The 27,660-nt window shown below is 39.4% G+C and overlaps 1 protein-coding gene across 3 annotated transcripts in view; it reads right to left on the bottom strand.

The window, feature by feature from the left end:
* CERS3 (ceramide synthase 3) overlaps positions 1-27,660 on the bottom strand; it is a 125,233-nt gene that overhangs the window by 33,984 nt on the left and 63,589 nt on the right. For all 3 annotated transcript variants that reach the window (XM_003901437.4, XM_009210997.4, XM_021940911.2), the window contains one exon: positions 15,300-15,453. In XM_003901437.4, the coding sequence (XP_003901486.1) occupies positions 15,300-15,453 (154 nt within the window). The remainder of the gene's footprint in view (positions 1-15,299; positions 15,454-27,660) is intronic.

Raw genomic sequence — 27,660 nt, 5'->3', positions numbered from 1 at the left:
CAATAGCAAAGACTTGGAACCAACCCAAATGTCCATCAATGATAGACTGGATAAAGAAAATGTGGTACATATACACCATGGAATACTATGCAGCCATAAAAAAGAATGAGTTCATGTCCTTTGCAGGGACATGGATGAAGCTGGAAACCATCATTCATAGCAAACTAACACAAGAACAGAAAATCAAACACTGCATATTCTCACTCATAAGTGGAAGTTGAACAACAAGAACACATGGACACAGAGAGGGGAACATCACACACCAAGGCCTGTCAGGGGCTGCGGGGAAATGAGAGGAAGATCATTAGGACAAATATCTAATGCATGCAAGGCTTAAAAACTAGATGACAGGTTGATAGGTGCAGCAAACCACCATGGCACATGTATACATATGTAACAAACCTACATGTCCTGCACATGTATCCCAGAGCTTAAAGTAAAATAAATAAATAAATAAAATAAGATGCTAACAAGACAAAAGTTTTTAATAATGCTAACAGACCAGTTTTGCATAATCATAATGATAGGACACCAGCTATAGGGGATTCTAAAAGTACAAAAAAAAGAGATTGTTTTGCTTATTTAAACATCCTAGTATACTCTTTTCCATCAGAGGTCAGTTTGCCTAAAATTAAGAGCTAAAAAGACACACTGTTGTCATCAGCAACAGAGAGAGACACTGCAACATCTAAATGTGGTAATCATGACAATCCTATAGGAAGCAGCATCTGTTGTTTCCTGACTTTTTTTTTTTTGAGATGGAGTCTCGCTCTGTTGCCCAGGCTGGAGTGCAGTGGTGTGATCTCGGCTCGCTGCAAGCTCCGCCTCCCGCGTTCATGCCATTCTCCTGCCTCAGTCTCCCAAGTATCTGGGACTATAGGCGCCTGCCACCAAGCCCAGCTAATTTCTTTTTGTATTTTTAGTAGGGACGGGGTTTCACTGTGTTAGCCAGGATTGTCTCAATCTCTTGACCTCGTGATCTGCCCGCCTCAGCCTCCCAAAGTGCTAGGATTATAGGCGTGAGCCACCCCACCCAGGCTCCTGACTTTTTAATGATAGGAAAAAAAGACAGAAGACTCTCCAAAAAGCTTGAAAAAGATATCGAACATCCCAGTATAAGAAAACGTCTGGGCCGGGCGCGGTAGCTCACACCTGGAATCCCAGCACTTTGAGAGCCAGGTAAGGCGGCAGACACCTGTGTTCCCAGCTACTTGGGAGGTTGAGGTGGGAGGATCACTTGAGCCCAGGAGGCAGAGGTTGTAGTGAGTGGAGATGGTGCCGCTGCACTCCAGCTTGGGTGACAGAGTGAGACCACCCCAAGAAAAGGAAAAAAAAAAGGAAATGTCTGAACAATGTTATCCTGGAGTAGAGAAAAGATATCTAACTGAAAACTAGGTCACTGTTTTGCACAACCCTCAGAAGTGTGGTGGCCTCCACTTCCCAAACTAGCAGAGGAACCCCTTTTCAGTTTGGTGCTGCTTCCATCTCAGAGTGCGAATGCGTGGTTGGGTCCTCTTCTGAGCTCTCATCTGGGTGCCTGTGTTGTACCTGTGGATCTAACCTGGGGACCTCCCAGTCAAGGACAAAGCCACAGTACTTCTATGGGGTCAGGAGACCTGGGAAGAGGCTAGTTTATCCATGGGCCCTGCTTCCCACTCATAGAACATTTTCTTGCTTTTATTACCTTTGAGCCATGCAGATGATTGCCTATTCAACTTCAACTTCTTATAAACAACTCTACACTTTATAAAAACTCAGGCTTATGATTGTTTTAAGGCAGAAAAATCCTCTAATGGGGATACCATTAATGAGATTTTTCTAGAGTGCCCTCTATGAAATTAATTCATTGATTAATTCATTGGTTACTTGTTAATCAATTACTTGTAAAGTAATTAATTCAATTACTTGTAAAGTGATGATAACAAACACTGAGCAAGGTAGAAGATACCATTATGAAATTCGTGAGAGGCCAGGTGCAGTGACTCAAGCCTGTAATCCTAGCACCTTGGGAGGCTGAGGTAGCCGGATCACTTGAACTCAGGAGTTTGGGACCAGCCTGGCCAACATGGTAAAACCCCATCTCTGCTAAAAATACAAAAATTGGTCAGGTATGGTGGTGCATGCCTGTAATCCCAGCTACTTGGGAGGCTAAGGCAGGAGAATCACTTGAGGCAGAGGTTGCAGTGAGCCAAGATTGCACCACTGCACTCCAGCCTGGGCGACATAGCAAGACTCTGTCTCAAAAAGTTAAAAAAAAAGAAAAAGAAAGAAATTCGTGAAAGCTGAGCATAAGCCACACTAAATACACACTCAGGAAATATTAATACGTATCAGTTATGTTTTGAGGACGTATGTTCACAAATACAAAACCTCTGTGGAGGCCAAGGTGGGTGGGATCACGAGGTCAGGAATTCGAGACCAGCCTGTCCAACACAGTGAAACCCTGTCTCTACTAAAAATACAAAAACTAGCTGGGTGTGGTGGTGGGCACGTATAATCCCAGCTACTTGGGAGGCTGAGGCAGAAAAATAGCTTGAACCCAGGAGGCGGAGGTTGCAGTGAGCCGAGATCATGCCACTGTGTTCCAGCCTGGGTGACAGAACTAGACTCTGTCTCAAAAAAAAAAAAAAAACCTCTAGGGAAGTAGAAGAGCCCAGTATTAGCAACATGGGCTCTGAAGCATCAGGCTTCATGGGGGTGAATCCTGCTGCTGTGTGACATTAGGCAAGTCGTGTAACTTCTTCATTCGCCCTCATTCTCTTCCTCATAAAAGAGGGATGACAGAAGCTGCTCCACAGAGTCACCAGGAGACTCAAGGTCAGTAGGAATTCACATATGTGGACATGCATGGCAAACTGCAATACAATAGCAAGGCCTTGCAGAGAGGAGCCACAGTGTCTTGGTAGACATTAATGGTGTCTTGGTAGACATCAGTGGTCTCTTCCATTGATGTCTTCCAGTTCTAAAATTCTATAGGAATTCCATTTTGTTGTTGAGCTGAATATATAGTGTAGAAGAACATTCAGATTTGAAATTCTTGAAGCCAAGCAACTCAGTACAGTTATTTTTACCATTACAAGTTTACAAATTATGCTGTTCCTTGAATAAATTTCCAAGCTAGTTAATTCGTACAAATATTCAGAAATATAAAAATATAAGTTGATGGTATTTCTTTTTTTTTCTAGACAGAGTCTCACTTTGTCACCCAGGTTGGAGTGCAGTGGTGTAATCTCGGCTCACTGCAAGCTCCGCCTCCCGGGTTCATGCCATTCTCCTGCCTCAGCCTCCCGAGTAGCTGGGACTTCAGGCGCCCTCCATCACACCCGGCTAATGTTTTTAGATTTTTAGTAGAGATGGGGTTTCACCAAGTTAGCCAGGATGGTCTTGATCTCCTGACCTCGTGATCTGCCTGCCTCGGCCTCCCAAAGTGCTGGGATTACAGGCGTGAGCCACCACGTCCAGCCTAAATTGATAGCAGTTCTAACATACTTTATTTCAACAATCAGTCTTTGTGGTATTTTTATAAATTATTGTTCAGCAAAGTGCAGTTTTACATTCCTTCTTACCTACGAGCAGAATAGCCTAGAGGCTTCTTGAATGTTACAGACTTTGTGTTTCTTCCCTAACGTGTTGACATCTGTGAGAATGTGTCAAAAATGACCACCTGGAATGTGAGTCATGAAAGTCAACTGGCAGAAGACAGCTTAGAAAACCGTCACAGGAGCCTTTGGTTGCAAGTCAAGGACTCACAAGGTCAGCTGCAGCACTGTCTGCCTGAGCAAAATGAAGAGGCTTGCTGAGAGCCAACTGCCTGACAACGACTCATTCACAGGCTCTCTGTAGTTTGGTAGAAAGAATCTGCTAAAGTAGTAATATTGATCATATTGATCATGACAATGGCAGCTAACATTTACAATGTGCTTACTATGTGCCACCCACTGTTCTAAGGGCTTTATCCTTCAATGCAGGCACTAATATCATCATCCCCATTTTACAGGTGAGGAAACTGAGGCAACGAATGAAGTAATATGCCCAAGATCACATTGCCAGTGAATGGGAGAGCTGAGGTTTGAATCTACACAGAACCTGTACTCTTAGCTATCTAACTGCTTTACTTGGAAGTGATGTGAGATTAAAAAAAGAAGAAAAACAAAATATTTTCTTATGCTTTAAAAAAGTTCAAAAGTAAGTTAAAAGATTTATGCTGTATTTTAATCTATGATCTTGATTACTCATCAATTGGATTATGTACCCACTTTTTTTTTTTGAGATGGAGTCTCACTCTGTCTCCCAGGCTGGAGTGGAGTACAGTGGCATGATCTCGACTCACTGCAACCTCCACCTCCCTGGTTCAAGCAATTCTCCCACCTCAGCCTCCCAAGTGGCTGGGATTACAGGCCCATACCACCACGCCCAGCTAATTTTTGTATTTTTAGTAGAGACAGGGTTTCACCATGTTGGTCAGATTGGTTTTGAACTCCCAACCTCAGGTGATCCTCCTGCCTCAGCCTCCCAAAGTGCTGGGGTTACAGTCATAAGCCACTGTGTCTGGCCTGTATTCACTATTTACTTTCATTTTTTAAAAATTTTGTGGGTACCCAGCAGGTATATACATATATATTTTTTAACTTTTGAAAATTTTTGAATATTTACTATTTTATAACTCCATACAAGTATTTTAAATTAATTTTCTGGTTTTTCTAGTTATTATTTTTTTTTACCTTAATTCAAATAAAGAATAATTTAAAGGGTGAAGTGTTACAAGTTAAGAGACTCAAGTTCTACTCTTGGCTTTGCCACGAAATTACTGTGTGAATTTGGTCTAGGCTTCGGTTTCTTCATGTGTATTAGTGTGTGCCTTTCTTTAGCTAAAACAGTCCGGTGTATGTAAAGTATCATTCTATGAACTGAAGAGATCCTGCCTGTTGAGTTGCAGATGGCTGGGCAGGTTGCCAAGGGGCTAGTTTCTCCATCCTGGCTTTCATGGCTGCATGCTACAGTTCCCCCCACATGTCTTGAGTACTCACCAGCACAAGATGTCACAGAGACATGCTTGAGTTGGCCAGGATCCAGGATGATATTTAGAAAGAAGAGAATAAAAGCTTAAGGATGATCAAGTTCTCTTAAGTAATGTTAAACAAAAGCATACTATTTCCTTCTAATTTCCTCTCAAGGCACTTCTCATGTTAGCAAAGAAAATGACAAGATGAGTGTCAGCCTGTCATATTTTCTGATGTAATGTATGGGCTAGTAGCTCATCACAAAATCAACCATTTTATAGGAACTAGATAAGTTTCAGTGCCAACCCTTGTTCTCAAGCAGCAGGATGCCTGCTAAGCAGGTCCATATATGCTAGAGTTTTGAAATTATAGTGATATTTTTATTTTTAAGGCATTCAAGAGCAAAAGCAAATAGTGGAAGGTTCTCATTCATCAAAAGCAATGACCTTATTGTTTAGGAAAAATAAGATGTGACTATTACCAAAAATGCTATTTTTAGAAGTATAATCACCTTCTTCTTTTCAGTCTACCATGAAAATTCATGGAGACCAAAAATGATTAATATATTATTTTGTAACCTGCTACCCAAAACAGGGTGGTTTTCCAAATTTTGTATCCTTTGCATATTTAAAGTTACTTACTGAGAGTTTTCCATGTGTAATGAATTGAAGGGACAAATTCACAATCTCTGTTACAAGACTTAAAAGAAATTTTTGGAGGCTTATGAACGTCTGCAATTTCATTTGTAAAGTATCCAAGAATTTGTCGCCTTAGTAACAATTAAATGCATTAAATACTAAATGCTTATTAAATAGAGTTGAAAATTGATTTGTTAGTTGTTCCTCTAAGGATTTTAACTCCAGCCTCTAGCCCTCTCCTCCCCTTTGCGATGCAACTATGTCTTCACATAGTGTTCTTTAAAAGGAGGCTTTATGGCTTTGGAGGAATACGCTGACTTCACAGCCAGTTTTGCCACTGCTGTGGAAAACACAGTACACATGCAAGCCAGCTGAAGTCATACAAACTGCAAGGATTACGGCTGTGGGGGCCTCCACAACTCCTGTCAAACTGCAATTAGAAACAGCTTCTCAAAAGGACAACATGAGAAATTAGAAATTCTTGTCCATGGCTCCCCAACCTGCTGGGTTTCTAATCAGGCCTGGCATGACCCATTAGAGATCAGACATAGGAAAATCACAATGAAACTAGGGTATCTTCTGTTTTCCAAGTTTCACTCCCCCTGGATCCTTTCCAAGCCTGTAATTATTGTCTCTCATTAGTTAATAAGGGAACCGTTTCTCCACGGGGACAGGAGCTTTTGGAAGGCTGGACCCAATCATTACAGGCTCAGTCCAGGGCCCTTCTGTCACACCAACTACTGCAGGTGCAAATTATCTAACTGATTGAGTTCTTATTTAACTTATCTCAGTTACTTCAACTTTATCACTCAGAGAATAAGACAACTTTTTCAGAGATCATAGAAAAGCTATTTAGAACTTTAATAAACTAGAACCATTCAATGAAAAACTAGAACCATTCAATGAAAGTTTTTTTTCTTGGCACCACAACTTTAAGGGGGAAAGTTGTCTCTCAAGAAAACAAGGTCATCAGTAATTTAGTTAAAGAAGAAACTTCTCATTTTTTTTTTTTTTTTTTTTTTTAGATTAATCGAGATGTGGCCTAATTTCCCATACCTCTGTCAAGATCTAGAAGCTAAGAGATGGTAGAAAACTCAGAGGTCAATTATGGCAATTTCCATTTCCTTTGCCAACTCTTCAATGATCTTTGAGACACATTTACTAAAGTTGGAAAACTAATTAATCAAAGAGTTGATTAAAACTGAGCTTATCAGACTAACTGCCAGCATCCTTGGTAAACACAAGTCACTCAATCTGACAATACAGTGCTGTATATATTATACACGGATAGGAACACCTAAATGTGAGCCAGCTGTAACTTTCAACTTGACAGATCCTTAATTAAAACTCCCTTATGTAAACCAAAAATAAAATTCTAAGCCCCCCAGCTGCCTGATGGACCCCCTCTCAGCCAAGGACATTTCAATATAAACCTGAAAATCTAGTTCAGGCCATGATGGGAAGTGAGAATCAGACACACCTCATTATATACCCTCCTTCCTTTGAAATCCAGGCACAGCTGACCATCAGTAACATTAAAACAGAGATCTTAAGACTGACTTTTGTAGCAATAAGACACCAAGTTCCAGCCTGACTCTAGTATAGCATCACATGACAGACAGCAGCCCCTGAAAGAAACTGAAGTATTTTACTCCAAAATATATTTCTTTGATATATTTTGAAATGGCCCTACCAAACTGTCTTTTGTGAAGCAAACCTACATTTTGCAGAGAATCGCCTTTCCTTTCTGGATCTTTCCTCTGATCCAGGAGAGAATGAATTAACAGTCTGGCACCTTTTAAGGTCTGATAACAGCACTGAAGTCAGCTATCTGGAGGCTTCATCTGCATGATAAAACCTTGGTCTCCACAACACCTTATCTTAATACAGACATTCCTTTCTATTGATTTCAGCTCTTATCTAATGAGTTATCTAATAACTCTTTCAACCAATTGCCAATCAGAAAAATCTTTGAATCTGCCTATGACCTGGAAGCCCCCCACTTCCAGCTGTCTTACCTTTCCAGACCAAAGCAATGTACATCTTACATGCATTGATTGATGACTTATAGCTCCCTAAAATGTCTAAAACCTAGTTGTAGTCTGACCACCTTGGGCGTGTTCTCAGGATTTCCTGGGGCTATGTCATGGGCCACTGGTCATTCATATTTGGTTCAGGATAAATCTGTTCAAATATTTTACAGAGTTTGACTCTTTTCATCAACATTTAGTAGTAGAGTATGATTTTAAGACAAAGCAGAAATGCGATCTTTTTCAGTTGCTTTAAAGGCTCAACTCAAACTCCATCACTCAATGAAACATTTCCTAGTCCCTTGAGTTAATTCATCTTTTTATCTTTTCTTCCATAGCAAGTTTCTGGAGCCTGTATGTACCATAGGACATTCTGTACACTACAGTTAGTTGCCAGTAGGTGAACATTCCCCACTAGATGGTGGGCTATTTCCCTAAAGTCAGGGATTATCTTATTCATCTCTGTTGCCTTTCCCTCACTGTTTTCTGGAATTAAAGCATAGAACCTAATTCAAAACAACACAACAAAAAACCTTCAATAGTCTAAAAGGTCGAATCAATAGGCTAATTAATTTTTTATTATTTAGAGAAGATGTTTTCAGAAACAAAGTATAGTAAAATGATGGACAGTATTTCAGAGAGTAGTGGGGAGCAAGCTCAGAGGAGAGCATTATGTGCAATTTGGATATTCAATAAAAATAAACATAAGGCTCTGAAGTATTATTAGTATTATTCAATTATCATCATAAAGGTTGCCCAAAACTAGAGCACATTTTGACTCATTATGGAATTCTTTAAAAAGCAGCAATCGGGAACAACTAGAGGCATCTGGTACATGCCTCCTCACAGAGGAACCAAATAGCGAGTAGATAATCACACTTTGAACAGATCCTCTTAAAGAAGGGTAGAATTTAACAGAGAAGTGACAGGAAACACTTAAGGCAAGAAAGCAAAGGGAAGCCAAGACCATCTGCTCAGCTAAGAACCTGGAGACACTCACCAGTGTGGGAAAAGGGTAAGTAAGAAATCTCAGTGGTCCACATTCCTATCATGGACTCCTGCAATCCTAGCCACAGGAGAGCCCCTCCACTCTCATGGGCCATAAGACTAACATAGAGAGCTGCCTAGAGTTGACACAAAAGCATCGCTCCATAGAAGGAGCTCACACTAGGTCCCACATACCCCCTGAGTCCTAAGCAGCTACAGCACAGTGCCATTTTGAGAGCCTAGCCTCCGCCAAACTGCAGCCTGTGCTGAAGCACAACAGTCCCTGCATCGACACATTCCTGGAACCCCACTGACATCCCCCATGTGTGGGAACTGCTGTGGCTGGCTGTTGCTACCAGGGCTGAAGCAGCAACCATTGACAGTGGCCCTGATACCCCCAGTAGTGTGCCATCACACATTTGTATGTGTCCCACTGCTGGATGCCACTACCAGGGCCAAAGTGCAAGCCACTGGCAGTGACCCTACTGTCTTAATAGTAGAGTTGCCATGCATTTACAAGTGTCCTGAGGACAGGTTACCCTATCCACAGCTGCTACATGGGGATGAAGCATGTGCTCCCTAGCCAACTACCTGCAGGTGCTACCACTGAAAGCAACCCCACTTTTCCAGTAGCAGGGCACCCTGCCCCTGCCTACCACAACCAGCACATGCGTGCACCACAGCGGGGCCTGAGGATAGGTTTGCCTGGCCTGGTTCCACACTGCCTCCACCTACCGCCCAAGTATACCATTGGAAGGCCCAGAAATCAACTGGCTATGTTCACAATGATTGGTGCCTGAGCACTCCTCCCAGGGGCCTGAGGATGTGCCCACCTAACCTGCTGCTATCACCACAGCTAGTACTCACCTGCACATGCCACCTGCAGACCTGGGGACTGGCCTTCCTAGCCCATTGCAGCCACTGCCAACACCAGTGCAGACCACTTGGGAGCCAGAGGATTGTTGAGTGACTGCTACTGCCATTGCCCATGCCACAGCTTCTGCCCAGGGGCCCAGAGGCTGACCTACCTCCTGCCCCATCAGTGCCACTGTTGGCACCTGGGAAAGCTATCTGAAGACCCAAGAATCAGCCTGCCTGGAGCTGCTAACACTACTGCCCAAGGATAGGACCATTTGGCCCACTACTGCCACCACTGGGGCCCAAGGACTAGACCACTTGGCATTCCCATCCCCAGCAAAACTTCACCAAAGTCTCCACTAACTGCACCCTAAGCCAATGAAAAATTCACAGATACCACTGAGGTTGTTTATAGGCAAAAAAAATCACGTAATGACTACACTATTGCATGCACCCAGAATCAGAACCAAAGTGCCCTACCAACAACCACTGTAAGTACATCTTCAGGAAAATATCCTCCTCTATGAAAGCAAATTCAAAAAAATGTAAGAAGCAACTGTTATACCAGATGTGTAGATATCAATTTAAGGACACAGAAACATAACAAAGCAAGGAAATATAATACCTCCAAAAAAACACAATAATTCTCCAGCAACAGATTCCAATACAAACAAACTTAAGATATCCCAGAAAAAGAACTCAATATAATTATATTAAAGAACCTCAGTGAGATATAAGAGAACACAGATAAACAATACAAGGAAATCAGAAAACAATTCATAATATGAATGAGAAGTTTACCAAAGAGATAGATATCATAAAAAAAGAACCAAACAGAAATTCTGGAAGTAAAGAATTCATTGAATGAAATACAAAATACATTCAAATGCTTTAAAAATAGACTAGATCGGCCAGGCGCAGTGGCTCACACCCGTAATCCCAGCACTTTGGGAGGCTGAGGTGGGCAGATCACGAGGTCAGGAGACCAAAACGATTCTGGCCAACATGGTGAAACTCTGTCTTTACTAAAATACAAAAAAATTAGCTGGGCATGGTGGCATGCACCTGTAGTCCCAGCTACTCAGGAGATTGAAGCAGGGGAATGAATCTCTTGAACTCGGCAGGCAGAAGTTGCAGTGAGCCAAGATTGTGCCACTGCACTCCAGCCTGGTGACACAGCGAGACTCCATCTCAAAAAAAAAAAAATAATAATAATAATAATAATAATAGACTAGATCAAGCAGAAGAAAGAATTTCAGAACTTGAAGACAGGTCTTTTGAAATAACTCCATTAGATAAAAATAAAGAAAAAAAAGAATGAGAAAGAATGAACATAGCCTACATGACATATGGGACACTGTAAGAGAAACAACTTATTGAACTTTTGGTGTTCCAGAGGTGAAAATAAAATAAAAAAATAGAAACCTGTTTAATAAAATAATAGCTGAAATGTTCGCAAGTTTGCAAGAGATTTAGACATCCAGATACAAGAAGTTCATAGATTCACAAATAGATATGATTCTAAAAGGTCTTCACTGCATATTATAGTCAAACTGTTGGAAGTCAAAGACAAAGACAGTATTCTAAGAACAGCAACAGAAATGTGTCTAGTCATCTGTAACGGAACCACCATCAGACTAACAACAGAAACCTTACAGACCAGGGGAAAATGGGATGATATGGTCATACTCCTGAAAAAGGGGGGAAAAAAACCTGTCAGCCAAGAATTCCATACCCAGAAAAATTATCTTTTATAAATGTAGGAGAAATAAAGTATTTTCCAGATAAGCAAAAGCTAAGGGAATTCATCACAACTACACTGGCCCTACAAGAAATACTTCAGGCAATTCTACATCCAGAAGTGAAAGAATCATATCTACCAGCATGAAAACATAGAAAAGTATAAAACATACTGGTAGAACAAAGACATAAATAAATAAGAGAAAGGATTCAAATGTTACCACTGCAGAAAACCACCAAACCACAATGATAAACAATAAGAGAGAAAGAAAGAAACAAAGGATATACAGAACAACTAAAAATTAATTAATAAAATGACAGAAATAACCCCTCACATATTAATACTAACCTTGAATGTAAACAGATTAAACTTTCCATTTAAAAGATATAGACTGGCTGAATGGATTTAAAAATGACCCACTTATTAAATCAACAATTAAATGACCCACTTATTAAATCAATAAGAGAAACTTTGAAAACTGTATGAATACATGGAAATTAAACAACATGCTCCCAAACGACCACTAGGTCAAGAAAGAAATTAAGAGGGAAATCAAAACATTTCTTGAAACAAGTGAAAATCAAAACACAACATATCAAAACCTATGAGATAAACCAAAAACAGTGCTAAGAGGGAAGTTTATAGCAATAAACTTCTACATCAAAAAAGTAGAAAGATGTCATATAAAAATCTAGTGATGAACCTCAATGAACTAGGAAAGCAAGAACAAGCCAAATGGGAAATTAGTAGAAGGAAAGAAATAATAAAGATCAGAGCAAATCTAAATGAAAGAGACTGAAAATAATTACAAAGAATCAACAAAATTAGGAGTTGGTTTTTTGAAAAGATAAACAAAATAGATTGCTAGCTAGACTGACCAAGAAAAAAGGAGAAAAGATCAAAATAAAGAAAATCAGAAACAAAAAAGACACATTACAATTGATACCACAGAAATACAAAAGATTATCAGAAACTATAGTGAATAACTATACACTAACAAACTGGAAAACCTAGAGGAAATGGTTAAATTCATAAACACATACAATGTCCCAAGACTGATTGAGGAAGAAACAGAAAACCTGAACAGACCAGTAAAAAGTAAAGAGATTGGATCAGTAACAAAAAGTCTTTCAACAAAGAAAAGTCCAGGTCCAGATAGCTTTATTGCTAAATTCCACCAAACTTACAGAGAAGAATTTACAGCAATTCTCCTTAAACCACTAAAAAAAAAAAAAAAACTGAAGTGAAGGGAATTCTCCCTAACTCATTCTACAAGGCCAGCATTACCTTGATATCAAAACCAGACAAGGACCCAACAACAACAAAAATACTACAGGCCAATATCCCTGATTAACATAGATACAAAAATTCTCGACAAAATTCTAGCAAGCCAAATCCAACAGTACATCAAAAAGGTAACATACCAATACCAAGTGGGATTCATCCCAGGGATGCAAGGTTGATTCAACATAAACAAATCAATAAATGTGACACATTACATAGACAGAATGTATAATACAATTTATATGATCATCTCAATAGACACAGAAAAAGCATTTGATAAAATTCAGCATCCTTTTATGATAAAAACTCTCAACAAACTAGTCACAGAGGGAACATACCTGAACATAATGAAGGGCATATATGACAAATTCATAGCTAACATCATACTAAATGGTGAAAAGCTGAAAGCCTTTCCTTTAAAAACTGGAACAAGACAAAGATGCTCACTTTACTACTCCTATTCGACGTAGTACTGGACATCAAAGTCAGAGCAATCAGGCAAGAGACAGAAATAAAAGGCATCCAAATTAGAAAAGAGGATGTCAAATTGTCCCTCTTTGCAGGTATCATGGTCTCATATCCAGAAAAACCTAAAGAACCAAAAAAGTCTTAGATCTGATAAATAAATTCAGTAAAGTGACAGGATACAAATTCAACATAAAAAAAAGAGTGTGTCTATATATGAACAACACACTAACTGAAAAAGAACTCAATAAGGCAATCTCATTTACAATAACTACAAAAATACCTAGGAATAAATTTAACCAAGGAGGTCAAAGACCTCTACAAGGAAAACTACAAAACATTGATTTTTAAAAATTGAAGAGGACACAAACAAATGGAAAGACAGCTCATGCTCATGGATTAGAAAAGTTAATATTAAAATGACCAGACTGCTCAAAGCAATCTACAGATTCAATTTAATCTCTACCAAGATAGCAATGTTGGCCAGGCATAGTGCCTTACACCTGTAATTCCAGCACTTTGGGAGACCAAGGCAAGAGAATCGCATGAGCCCAAGAGTTTGAGACTATCCTGGAAAACATAAGAGACCCCATTTCTACAAAAAATTTTAAAAATTAGCAAAGTGTGGTGGCATGTGTCTGTAGTCCTAGCTACTTGAGTGGCTGAAGTGGGAGGATTGCTTGAGCCTGGGAGATTGAGGCAGCAGTGAGTCATAATCATGTCCCTGCACTCTAACCTTGAAGACAGAGCAAGACATTGTCAAAAAAAAAAAAAAAAAAAAAAAAACAATGCCATTTTTCACAGTTTAAAAAAAAAAAAAAAAAAAAAATACATACATTGGGGGAAAGGACACCTTCTTCAATAAATAGTGTGTAGAAAATTGGATATCCACATGCAGACGATTGAAATTAGATCTCTATCTCTCATCATATACAAAAATCAACTCAATATAGATTACAGACTTAAATATAAGACCCTAAAATATCAAACTACTTGAAGAATACATAAGGGAAGTACTTCAGGGAAATACTTCAGGACATTGGTCTAGACAAAGATTCAATGGCTAAGACCTCAAAAGCACAGGCAACAAAAACTGAAATAGACACATGGGACTATATTAAACTAAGAAGCTTCTGTGCAGCAAAGGAAACGATCAACATAGTGAAAAGACAAACTGTTGAATGGGAGAAAATATTTGCAAATTATTCGTCTGATAATGGACTAATATCCAGAATATACAGGGAACACAAACAGCTCAACAGTAAAACAACAACAAATAATAATAATTGTAATTCCATTAAAAAGGGGCAAAGGACGTGAATAAATATTTCTGAAGAAAAAACATACACTGGCCAACAGGCATATGAAAAAATGCTCAACATCACTAACCATCAGGGAAATATGCAAGTCAAAACCACAATGAGATATCATCTCACCCAGTTAAAACTGCTATTATTAAAAGGGCAAAAAGTGATTGACAGACACTGGTGAGAATGTAAAGGAGAGGGAACTCTTATATACTGTTTGTGGGAATGTAAATTAGCACAATCTCTATGGAAAACAGAATGTAGATTTCTCAAAACCTAAATGTAGAACTGCCATATGACCCAGCAATCTCACTACTGGAAATTCATGCAAAGAAAACAAACAAACAAACAAACAAAAAACAATATATCAAAGAGTAGAATGATAGACACCAGGTTGGGAAGGGTGTGTTGGTGGGGTTGGAGGAAGATGAAGAAAGGCTGGGTAATAGGTAAAAACTTAGAGTTAGATAAAAGGAACAAATTCCAATGTTCAGTTAGCAGGTGACTATAGTTAACAACAATACACTGTATATTTCAAAATAGCTGTAAGAGAGGACTTGAAATGTTCCCAACACTAAGAGATGATAAATACTCAAGATGATGGATACCCCAAATGTCCTGACTACACATTCTATGCATGTACAAAATATCACATAAATATGCACGAATATTACATATCAATAAACAAAAGTTTAAAAATTTTCTTCAAGCATAAAAACAAGCAGCAATTTTTAGAATTTTTGAATTTTTGACATTTTTTAAATGTCAAAAATAACATGTTCTAATAAAAGCAATTTCTTTAAAGCACCTTAAAGACCTACTTATGAAAAATCTAGCTCTATTTTACCAAAATTTTAATCAAAAATAATCAAATCAAGAAAAAAAGAATTCTGGTTAAAACCATGAATTAACTTGAACATTCAATAGTCTGGGCCTCACCATTAACCTGGTAATGACATTAAGAGCAATAACATTTGGACAGTCCTTACCTTCATGAATATACATCTGTTGAGCATCTTCAAGATGTAATAACCCCAGTAAAGGTGAAGGACCTGCAAGATCATGAGCTGTAGGTTGAGGAAGATGTATGAAAAGAAAGGCTCGAGGTAATACATAGGCAAGATCAGCGTGCAATATAAAATCCTGAAACACCAAACAGATGAGAGAATTTCATCACAACCAAAGCGCTTATGAATTTTCAATAATAAAACAAATACTTTTTCTCCTAATAAAGCCCAGGAAATTATTGAAAGAAAAGATACAATAATATTATCTTAAATATCATTACTGACAAGCAACAAAAAAAGTACAATCTGTCTTCTTGAAGAAAAGTTAAAGAAAACAGCATTTTTATTACGCAGTGTTTAAACTAGAATGTTTCTGTACCTTGGTTTCCTCTTTTCCAACAAGAGCATACACTAACCATTTTTACCTTCTGGTGGTGGGGTTAGAGGATTTTGAAGAACAAATAAGATAATGCATGTTTACATGAGGTTATTATTGCCTTAAAACATAATCTCATTTATTTGGCATCAAAGGTGAATAGAGAATTCTACAAAAGTAAATTTTCCAAATAAAAGAAGCTTTAACAAAGCAAAAATTCCATGAGTACTTACACTTGTGCTTCCTAAAGTAAATTGCATGCTTTATTAGTTTTATAAATAGGCTCCTGGACACAATTTGAACTGCTCCTGATGACGTCAGATGCACAGTGTCTTCAGATATTATTGCCATATGGGCCGGGCATGGTGGCTTATGTCTGTAATACCAGCACTTTGGGAGGCCAAGGTGGGCAGATCACCTGGGGTCAGGAGTTCGAGACAAGCCTGGCCAACATGGCCAAACCCTGTCTGTACTAAAAATATAAAAATTAGCTGGGTGTGGTGGCACGCACCTGTAATCCCAGCTACTAGGGAGGCCAAGGCAAGAGAATTGCTTGAACCTGGGAGGTGGAGGTTGCAGTGAGCTGAGATTGCGCCACTGCACTCCAGCCTGGGTGACAGAGCAAGATTCCATGAAAAAAAGAAAAAGATTTTATTGACATATGAAGGGCTATTTGTTCATTTCTCAAACATATATAGTACCATGAATTTAGAGTCTTTCAATATGTTTGTTTATAAGTATATTAGTTATAGAAACAATTTTTTCATGTAACATTGGGGAAACAAGAAAAGAAAATTGTCCATAACACCATCACCTTAAACAAACAATATTGTAATTTTCATGCATTCTCTTCCAGTATTTTCCTAAACAATTTGTTTTTTTTAATTAACATGCAGTAAAATTTACTGTTTTTTGGTGTATCGTTCAATGAATTTAATGTCTATAGGTTTGTTTAACCACCACTACAATTAGGATACAGAACAGCCTATCTTGCCAAAAAATTCCGTGATGCTATCCCTTTATTGCCACACCCTCCTCCACACTTAAACTTGGCAAATACTTTGCTCTGTATCCTTTGGTCTGTCTGCCAAAGACATAAATGGAATCATACGTTGTGTGAGCTTTTAAGGCCACCTTCTTTCATACAACATAATGCTTTTAAGATTCATTCAGTTGTCATGGTTATCAATAGCATGTTCCTTCTTATTACTGAGTGGCACTCCACTTTATGGCTGCACCACAGTTTGTTTTTTTACCCACTGAAGAATATTTGGGTTGTTTCCAGCTTTTGACATTTATGAATAGAACTGCTATAAATATCCATGTAGATATTTATTTGTGAAAAGAAGTTTTGATTTTTCAAGCATAAATATATAGAGGTAGAATTGTGTGCCATCTGGTAAATATATGCTTAACTTTATAAAAAACTGAAAAACGATTTTGCAGAGTGGTTGCTTTACATTCTCACCAGCAAAGCATGAGAATGTAAGTTGTTCTTCACCTTTGTTTGTACTTCACATTGTTCTGTATTTTTGCCACTGCAGTAAACATAGCATTTGTGAGATTTTATGTTCAACTACATTTAGCTTTAAATCAAAGACATTTTATGCTATTTAGACAACTTGATGTATATAGTCTTTCATAAACTGAAATTATTTCTGCGAAACTATATATTTCTAAATGCGAGATTACTGTTTTAAGGTGTACGTTACAGTTAGAAAAATTCAAGGTGTATATTAAAAGGTACTAAAATGTTGTCAAATTATTTTCCAAAATTGTAACTATTTATAAAGCCACCATCAATTTATGAAAGAAGAGTTTCACTGAACTCAGAACTGGTATGAAATAGTTTCAAAATTTGTTAATTTAAAAGATAAAATACTTTCAGTTTAGTTTACACTATTTGCAAGGCCTTAACATTTCCCCTGTGTCTGCTTAGTAGCTCTATTTCTTCTTTTGTAAGTTATCAGTTCAAGTTCTTTGTTTGAAAAACAGGGGCCAGGTGTAGTGGCTCATGCCTGTAATCCCAGCACTTTGGGAGGCCGAGGTGGGTGGATCACCTGAGGTCAGGAGTTCAAGACCAGCCTGACTAACATGGTGAAACACCATATCTACTAAAAAAAATACAAAAATTAACCAGATGTGGTGGCAGGTATCTGTAATCCCAGCTTCTTGGGATGCTGAGGCAAGAGAATTGTTTGAACCTGGGAGGCAGAGCGTGCGGTGAGCCGACATTGTGCCACTGTACTCTAGCCTGGGCAACAGAGCAAGACCCCATCTCAAAAAAAAAAATGTAATAACTTGATTGGTTTTAAAAACTTAGCAATTACAGAAAAATATACAGAGGTTAAGGAAGGAAAAATCACTTGAAGTCTCACAACTTACAGGTAACCCAGAATATTTTGCTAAACATGATTCAGGATATCTCTCTCAAAACTATATTCTTTTTTTTTTTTTGAGACGGAGTCTTGCTCTGTCGCCCAGGCTGGAGTGCAGTGATGCGATCTCCACTCACTGCAAGCTCCGCCTCCCGGGTTCATGCCATTCTCTTGCCTCAGCCTCCTGTGTAGCTGGGACTACAGGCGCCCGCCACCACACCCAGCTAATTTTTGTATTTTTAGTAGAGACGGGGTTTCACCATGTTAGCCAGGATGATCTCGATCTCCTGACCTCATGATCCGCCCAAAGTGCTGGGATTACAGGTGTGAGCCACCACGCCTGGCCAAAACTATATTCTTTAAGGTGCTTTTTTTTTTGCACCTCCTATCACCACAGGATTTTATGTAATGAGGTGATCACTACCTATGTGTGATTGTTGTACCCTGCTTTTTTCATGCAATAACATGTTACAGAGAGCCTTCCACATCAATAAACAAAGCTATATATCAAGAGTTAGCAAACTTGTTTGTAAAGGAACAGATAATAAATATTTCAGGCCTCTGGACCATTTGGTCTGTGTTGCAACTACTCAATTCAGCCATTACGGTACAAAAGCAGCCATGACAGCTAACATTACATAAACTAATTCATGTATAGAAAGTACATACATTAGTGTATGTGGCTGTGTTCCAATAAAACTTTATCAACAAAACCAGGCAATAGGCTGAATTTGGCCTTCGAGTCATAGCCTACCGACCCCTACTGTGTATCACTATATATAATGGCTTCACAGAAATTCATTTAATAGATATATAATAACTTAACTAATCCCTTATTAATAGACATTTAAATTCTTCCCAAATGTTCATTATATTCGAAAGAATGCTGTGAGAATTACTTGTAAAAACATTTTTTTTTTTGAGACAGGGTCTCACTCTGTCTCCCAGGCAGGAGTGCAGAGGCATGATCACAGCTCACTATAGCCTCTACCTCCCAGGCTCAAGCAATCCTCCAACCTCAGCTGCCCGAGTAGCTGGGACCCCTGGTATACGGCACAACACCTGGCCAATTTTTGTATTTTGTTTTTTGTAGAGACAGGGTTTCACCTTGTTGCCCAGGCTGATTTCAAACTTCTAGGCTTAAGGAAGTTAAGCCTTCCAAAATTCTGGGATTATAGGCATGAACCACCATGTGTGGTCCTATAAAAACATTTTGATGTAATTGTTTGATTATCCACTTAGAATAGCTAAAATCCTGAATCAAAGGGTAGACTCATTTTACAATTTGGAATATAGTGTTACACTGCTTTCCAGAAAGACTACACCAATTTATATTCTTGCACCCAATATATAAGATTACCTGCTTCCTCAGATATTGACCAATATTGTATTTTATCAGTCTCCACCTAAAATAACAGAGTACTGTTTATATTCATATTTTTATTTAATGTGGAGTGATTATATATATTTATATATCTATTTATATCTTTTATTGGTTATTTTACTTGGCTACTTTTATTTATTCTTTATGAACTGCTTCTTTGTGGCATCTGTCCATTTTTCTATTGGAGCATTTGTTTTTTTCTGTTGATTCTTAAATGCTCTTTATATATTAAGGATATCAACACTATTTTTAAATTATGTTAGTTAGCTTTATACAGTCTAGTACTTTCTTTCAATACTGATTTTTTTTGGCAAAGCAATTAAAAATTTTTTTAAATCAAATCTGTCAATTGCTTATTTTATACTTTGCATACATGTTATGCTTTAAAGGCCCTTTTTCAGCCCCATCAATATAAAACATATTTTCCCATATTTTCTTAAAATCCTGGCTTTACTACTTATATACCATGTCACTTATTTGTGCATTTCCTCATCTGTAAAATGCAAGCAGAGAGTACCTACCTTATTTATTCAATAAACTATTAAAATACTGAGCATCTACTAAAGTGCGACTTGACACTTGGTAGTAGCCAGGAATGTAGTAATGAATGAAAGGGACCAAAACGCCTAAACTAGTAGGACTTACCTTCTGGTATCCACATTTATTTATAAGCTTATTACAGGAAATGATACATGTAAAAACCTATTTGCCATTCTGGTTTGTTGGATCCTTGGGCAATTTTGTGCCTTATTCTGTACTCTCTCGGCCTAGAATGTACTTTCTCTTTTCAGTTGAACCCCTTTCCATCCATTAAAGCATGGGTCTCTCCACAACAAAAGTTTCCATGTAATTCTGGTCACCCCTGAATTTATTCCTTTCCTCCCGGCTCTCCCCTCCTCACTAGCAGGCAAGCTTTCCAAAGGCAGTGGCCAGGACACCTTCACCTCTGGGTCCTTCCCTTGTCTGGCTCAGAGCCTTGCCCCTTACTAGGTCTCCTGTTGGGAATTTGTCACTGTTATTATTGACAAAGGGACCTACTCAAAAATACCTTCTTTACACAGTCTACTAGAGAATATGAATAATTAGCTAAATATACAATTGCCCATTGTGATCCATGCAAAGAAAGAAAGAAAAGGACAGGGCATATGGCAGGGTTCTACATGTACAAAGACTGTGAAGTGGGAAGCATGATGGAAAATTAGAGGAGCGGGGAGAGGTGTGGCAGTGAGGTGTGGTGTAAGATGAGGTGGGAAAGGTGAAGAAGCCATCTCAGGTGGGCCTTGCATGTCAAGGTGGAGGTGTGGCCTTCATTGTGAGAGCAACAGGAAGCTTGGCTGGTTTTAGAAAGAGGAATGACACATGTGGAACAGAATCATCAGAGCTGGGTTCAAGGCTCAATGCCACTAATTTCTTGGCTCAAAACTTGCATAAGTCACTGAGCCTTAGTTCCTTAGTCACTGGGTAGAACTAACTGCCCCTCCACCACCTCCTTTGACTAGAAGCTCCCAGGAGACACACAGCCAGCTTTACAAACTATATAGCCCTCAGAATGAAAGAAGCTGCCATTAAGATGCAAATGTCTTCTAAGAGAGCTGAGCCTCTGGGCAAAGAGGAGAGGCCAATGGAACTGGCGCTGGAGTCTTCAAGATTTCAATCAGGGCTCCCAGAATGTTACCAAGTTCCATAATCTTTCTGGGCTTCAGTTTCTTTTGGAAAATGAGAACACCACCTAGGTGGTTATGAGGATTAAATGAGTTGACAAATGGAAAGTGCCTATTACACAGTAAGTACTCAAAAATGATAGTTACAACTATTACTCTTACTACCACTATGGCCACTACTACTTTCAACAACCAGCCCTCTCCTACTGCAGAGAACTTACACCAATAACACAGTTAGAGCAACACCCCCCAGGAGAGTGCTCCTGAACTGGCTGGATTTCCTGCCAAGGGGAGGAGGAGGAAGCCACTTTGGAGAGGATGAGCAGGCTCCGAGGAATGGGGACTCTGCTGCCTGAACATTCTCTGCAAGAGGACAGAGGGGACTAGAGGCCAAAGAAGTGGAACAGGAGTCAAAGGGGAGTAGCCATTGCGGCATGGGTAACAACCAGCTATGATGCCACAGTTAAAATTTCAAGACCTCAATAAAGGATGGTCTAGTCTCTCAAGTTTCCTCTCCTTCTATGCTAAAAGAAGACTAGGAAAAATAAAAAAAAATTCCATCTGCCCTTCCCAGCTCTCTTCCTAACACACGGGCATACATGTGTGCAGGCACATGCATAGAGCACACAACACTTGCACATTATCGGTAGTCACCACCTTACAGCAACTGAATGGAATTTTCCTTTTCATAAAGAATGCCAAAAGACTGCTGTATTCCTAAATTCTTAGAACTACTTTGTCCCTGTCCACTGGATTTAATCTTTCCAAATGGATAAGCTACTACCATGCCCTTGGATTGCAAAGCTCAGCTTTTTCTGTTTTCAGTTTTGTTTCCAATCTTAGTTCTTCCAATCACTGGACTTGGCATGGTTTGGATAAATTGCAGTGTTGGTATAAATATTAGCTGGTTTTGCTGGACTAGCTAAGGCAACCACCAAAAAGTTGTATTAGTCTAATGAAAACTGCAAGGGAAGGGTCTTATTTTCTTGCTAATTGTGGGTTTGAGCATTAAGCCCTTTTAGGATAGCAAATACTTGTTCTACAGGTGAACAATTGTCTACCTCAGTGATCTCTTAAGTTTCTAAATGGGTAGTTGAAGAAAACTTAATAAATATTTAGTGAAGGCAAATGATATACTCTTAATCATCTAGTTTCAAATTTAATTTGAAGCCTATCTGTTCTGTGTTTCAAATATCCTGTTTCTAGTCTTGATTCTTCCATAACTAGCTGTGTGATCCTGGAAGTACCTTAACTCTTCATCTGAAAAATAAACAGGTGTCTAAATGTTTCAACAATGTCAGTGACATGAAAGACAAACAAGAGGTAAGGAACTGTTCCAGATGAATGACAGCTAAATGCAATATGTGATCTGGAGCTCGATCTTCACACAGTGAGGGGGAAAGCAATAAAAGACATGATGGATTGATTGACCAAATTGGAACATGGAAGGTAGATTGCTACATTTCCTGCAATTGATAACTGTATTGTGATTATGTAAGAAAATGTCCTTCTTCTTAGGAAATACACACTGAAGTATTTAGGGCGCAAGGAATTATTCAGTTGATGTTTACAACTTGCAAATGGTTCAGAAACAAATATGTATATTTATACATATGTGTGGTGGGGAAGTAGAGAGAGAAAGAATGACAAAGTAAATGGGGCAAAATGCTAACTGGTAAAGAGTATATCTAGGGTTTCTCTGTAATATACTAGAAATTTCTTTGTAAGCTTAAAATTATTTCTAAAATTGGGAGGCTGAGGCAGGCAGACCACAAGGTCAAGAGATCGAGACCATCCTGGCCAACATGGTGAAACCCCGTTTCTACTAAAAATACAAAAATTAGCTGGGTGTGGTGGCATGTGCCTGTAGTCCCAGCAACTCAGGAGGCTGAGGCAGGAGAATCGCTTGAACCCGGGAGGCAGAGGTTGCAGTGAGCTGAGATCACACCACTGTACTCAGCCTGGCAACAGAGCAAGACTCTGTTCTGGAAAAAAAAAAAAAAAATTCTAAATACATGAATGCGTGAATAAAAGGATTGGACTAGATTATAAACAAGGTTCCTTAATCTAGGATTCTATGGTTTGAAGAGGGGTGTAGCTGTTCTTCATGAACTTAAAAATAGCATAAAGAAGGCACCAAGCACATGGGCAGGATGGGAGAGCTCTTCTGAGGGCTCCTGTGGAGCGAGACAGTGAACATATGTGGTAAAAACACGTAGTCTCCTTCATCAGGTGTGTAACTGGAAAGTCTAGTTCTGAGATACATATCTGCAGTGGTGGCTCAAGGGAGTGGCCCAGCTTCAACAGAGTCTTTCTTGCCTTGTACCTTCCTTTTCTTTGCTGGCTGCGCAAACAGCATTAAGCTGGCACCACCATCAGAACCCATGCTCTGCCCACTGCTTCTCATTTAGGATCAAGGTTTCAGGCCTTCAGAGGAAAAGAAGGGTCCATCATTCCCTCATCCTGGGTCCCCACTGATGAACATTAGCTAAGAGCACTGTTGGGTGCTTTCAGCTTTGTCTTTCTCTATTTTTTAAAACTCTCCTTTCTCTCTTAACCATTCCAAGTATTTACATGGTCTCATTGTCGATAATATTCCCTTTCACATGTGGACTTCCCAGGGTACCATTTTTCTACACTTTTAATAGCTGGATCATCAAATGCTGAAATCTGAAGTCCAATGAACCAGTGGTAAGGGAGAAACCTTACAAGCATACGTATCCTTGCAAGTAAGGGAGCTAAGTATTTGAGTATTATTTGCAGTTGAAAATGTTTTGTGTTTTTCTTTTTGAGACATCTGAGAAACACAGGTCAATGTGAATAGTCTTCAAACATGTGAATCAGGGGTAGCCACACAGATCTCTGTACTGCCATGATGCACTCCTGAAAGGCACAAGCTGTGTCTCACTCCCCTTGTACTGTTTAAAACACCCAGCTGTGATGAGTTCAAGAAATGAAGCAACAAGCCACCCTGCCCCCTGCACATTCAGCTGTGACAGACACTGACCTTGCAGGTTGCAAAACCAGCAAAGCAGAGCATGCACGCCTTCCCTTCAGGCAGACCTACCTGGGTGGAACCACGATCTGCTCTTGTTATTTGTGGAGGAAAACTGTTAGTAGTCAGAGGAAGAGGTTTGCCTGGCCTTAGAAAGGTCTTTCTAGCCTAATAACTCTCTGTGGGTATTTGGATAATGTTCAAGAAGACAGATACATCCAATAATTCCAAACTAGAGAAATAATTTTTAAAAAACAATAGTTGGGAATACAGTGTGAAAAACATATGCCTGCGATTTAAATGATTTTGAACAGAAATGCAAACAAATGGAGTTACCAGACAATTAAATTAAAACTATCTGACCAGTGTGCTTTTGAATTTCTGCCTAATGTTAATGAAACAATGCTTAGAAAACCAACATAACTCTTGCAGATGCTGACTGAGAATGGGATAAGATCCTCAGAAATAGAAGGGCACAGTGGCTGGACATGAAAGGGAGACTCACCAGGAGAATATGCAAATGTGCTTGAGGCTGGGGAAAATCAGAGAAAAGTCAAAGAAAGGGCCAAGGGAAATGTACACACTCCAGATCCTCTTCTCAAGGCTTCTAGACAAATCTCAGATGAGCACAACCCCAGTTAGCTTTTTCCCCGCCCTACCGTGTATATCACCACAGGATGTGCAACAAAAGCAGCTGGAAAGAAGAACAGAGCAACTAGATTGCAAACTGCCTCCCAGAGTGCCTCTAAAATGTCTGCATGGTGAAACAGGTTAGCTAAGCCACCCTCCAGTGATAACTATGATCTGCACATTGCTTGGTCCATAGTAAAATCCCAATACCTTAGGATAGAATAAAGCATCCTCGAAAAATGAATCTACAGAGTTATAAGTTTTAGACAGAGGGAAAGAGCCAAGCTAACAACAAGGAACTAAATTTTCCCCTTTGACTCCATGAAGATGATTGTGCTGGTGGCAAGTTCATGCTGGTGGGAAGACCATTTAAACTAGAGCAGTACACTGCACCTGAAAGAAGCTCCCTCTCTGATTGACATGCTTCCTTCAGAGACCATTGAAAATCGATCTGCCAAACTTCCAATGGCTTGGTGAGGTTTTTCTCAACTTTCCAGACAATGAGAATCAGTCAACGTCCATACAGAAATATTTTTACCAGGAAACAGTTTTTGTTGTTGTTTTGTTTTTTACCTTTTTTTCTTTTCTTTTTTTTTTTTTTTTTTTGAGATGGAGTTTCACTCTTGTCACCCAGGCTGGAACACAATAGCACAATCTCGGCTCACTGCAACCTCCACCTCCCAGGTTCAAGTGATTCTCCTGTCTCAGCCTCCCAAGTAGCTGGAATTACTGGCACCTGCCACCACACCCAGCTAATTTTTGTATTTTTAGTAGAGATGGGGTTTCACCATGTTGACCAGGCTGGTCTTGAACTCCTGACCTCAGGTGATCCTCCTGCCTTGGCCTCCCAAAGTGCTGGGATTACAGGCTTGAGCTACCATGCCTGGCCTGTTTCGTTTTGTTTTACAGTCAAGTCTGTTCATAGTGGTTTATTTGCAACCCACCTCCTTGAAGACAGCAAATAGGAGTATTGGCTGCCCTCCCCAATGGGCAAGTGAATTCAGTATAAAGATCAAGAAAATGCCAAATACATGTAACTTAATTTTCCTTGAAAACCAGAAATGCTGGCATGAGAATGAGTTTTTAAATCTAGGGTTTTTAAAAACAACAGTGTGTGGGAAAATAGCACACTACCCCGACAATCACTGAGCACCACTGTGTTGCTCAATTGTTTATGGGTAAGTAAGCTTGCTTGTTTATTTTGAGACATCATGGGATAGTGTGAGGTGAATGTTCTCCATTGCTAAATCAAAAGCCAACCATGGCAGCAATGTTGCAGAAGCTTCTCAGAGGGTTCGCTGGACCGAGAGCTTCTATGGTGTGTGCTTTTAAAATATATCTGCAAATTCTTCGAAACTGCTCCTATCAAGAAATGTAGTCTATTTTTCCTTCCCTTGAATATGAGTCAGATTTAATGACCTGGTTCCAATGAGAAATACAAGGTTGGAAATGACATGATGTGACTACTGAGTCTGTTTATGAAAAAAGATGCAGCATCTCTCTAGCACTCTCTTGAAATGCTCACCCTTGAAATGCAGGTGCCATGTGATGAGAAGGCCAAGGAGTAGAGGGGCTGTGGGTGTTCCAGCTGACAGCCCCAGCTGAAGTCTCAGCCAGCAAGCACAAGCAACTTCAGTCAGGTGATCTTTCTCTCTTTCTTTCTTTCTTTCTTTCTTTCTTTCTTTCTTTCTTTCTTTCTTTTCTTTTCTTTTCTTTCTTTCTCTTCTCTTCTCTTCTCCTTCCTTCCTTCTTTCTCTTTTTTTCTTTCTTTTTTTTTTTGAGACAGAGTCTTGCTCTGTTGCCCAGGCTGGAGTGCAGTGGCACAATCTCAGCTCACTGCAACCTCCATCTCCCAGGTTCAAGCAATTTTCCTGCCTCAGGCTCCTGAGTGGCTGGGATTATAGGCATGTGCGCACCACACCCAGATAATTTTTTTGTATTTTTAGTAGAGACGGAGTTTCACCATGTTGGGCAGGCTGTTCTTGAACTCCTGACCTCAGGTGATCCACCCACCACAGGTGATCCACCCGCCTTGGCCTTCCAAAGTACTGGGATACAGGCGTGAGACACCACACCTAGCCTGATTTTCTATATATGACTTCAACCATGTGTTGAGGACTCTAGACACTATGTGACTGCTCAGCCACCATACACCTGTTACCACACAAGAGACCCTAAGTGAAGATCATCTAACCAAGGCCAATCAACTCCTAGAACCGTGAGAAATAATAATAATCTATAAGTTGTTGCCTTAAGACAGAGGTCTGCAAACTATGGCCTGTGGGTAAAATCTGGCCTGCAACCTGGGTGTATGTTATCGTACAGCCCATGAGCTAAATAAGTATGGCTTGGTACATTTTTAAAGGATTATAAAACAAAACAAAATGAAGAAAAACCTGCAAAAAAGATCATATGTGGCCCTCAAAGCCTAAAATATATATTCTCTGGCCTTTTAAAGAAAAAATTTGCCCATTGCTATCTTAAACCACTAGACTTTCAGAGGCTTTGTTATACAGCAACAGGCAATTGGAACATGTAGTGCCTTTGGGACACAAGGAGAAGAACTGAGGGGCAAATGCTGAATTGACAGTGTCATGAAAGTCACACTGAAAAGTTATGCCCAACTATCATCTGCAAGTCAATATTATTCTATCAATAATTGCTATCATACTCTCTCTCTCTCTCTCTCTCCATATATATATATATTTCTAAATATATATATATTTATATTTAGAAATATATATATTTAGAAATATATATATATATATTTACAGACAGGGTTCCCCCAGGTTGATCTCGAACTCCTGGGCTTAAGTGATCTCCCCCACATCAGGCTCCTGAGTAGCTGGGACTATAGGCATGCACCACCATGCCCAGCCATTACTAAAATTTCACAAACATACTTGCTCAGTCAAAGTA

This window comes from Papio anubis, chromosome 7 (genome assembly GCF_008728515.1).
Source record: "Papio anubis isolate 15944 chromosome 7, Panubis1.0, whole genome shotgun sequence".
Classification (NCBI taxonomy): domain Eukaryota; kingdom Metazoa; phylum Chordata; class Mammalia; order Primates; family Cercopithecidae; genus Papio; species Papio anubis.
Note: the sequence above shows the minus strand (reverse complement) of the source record. Positions and strands in the feature narration are given on the sequence as shown.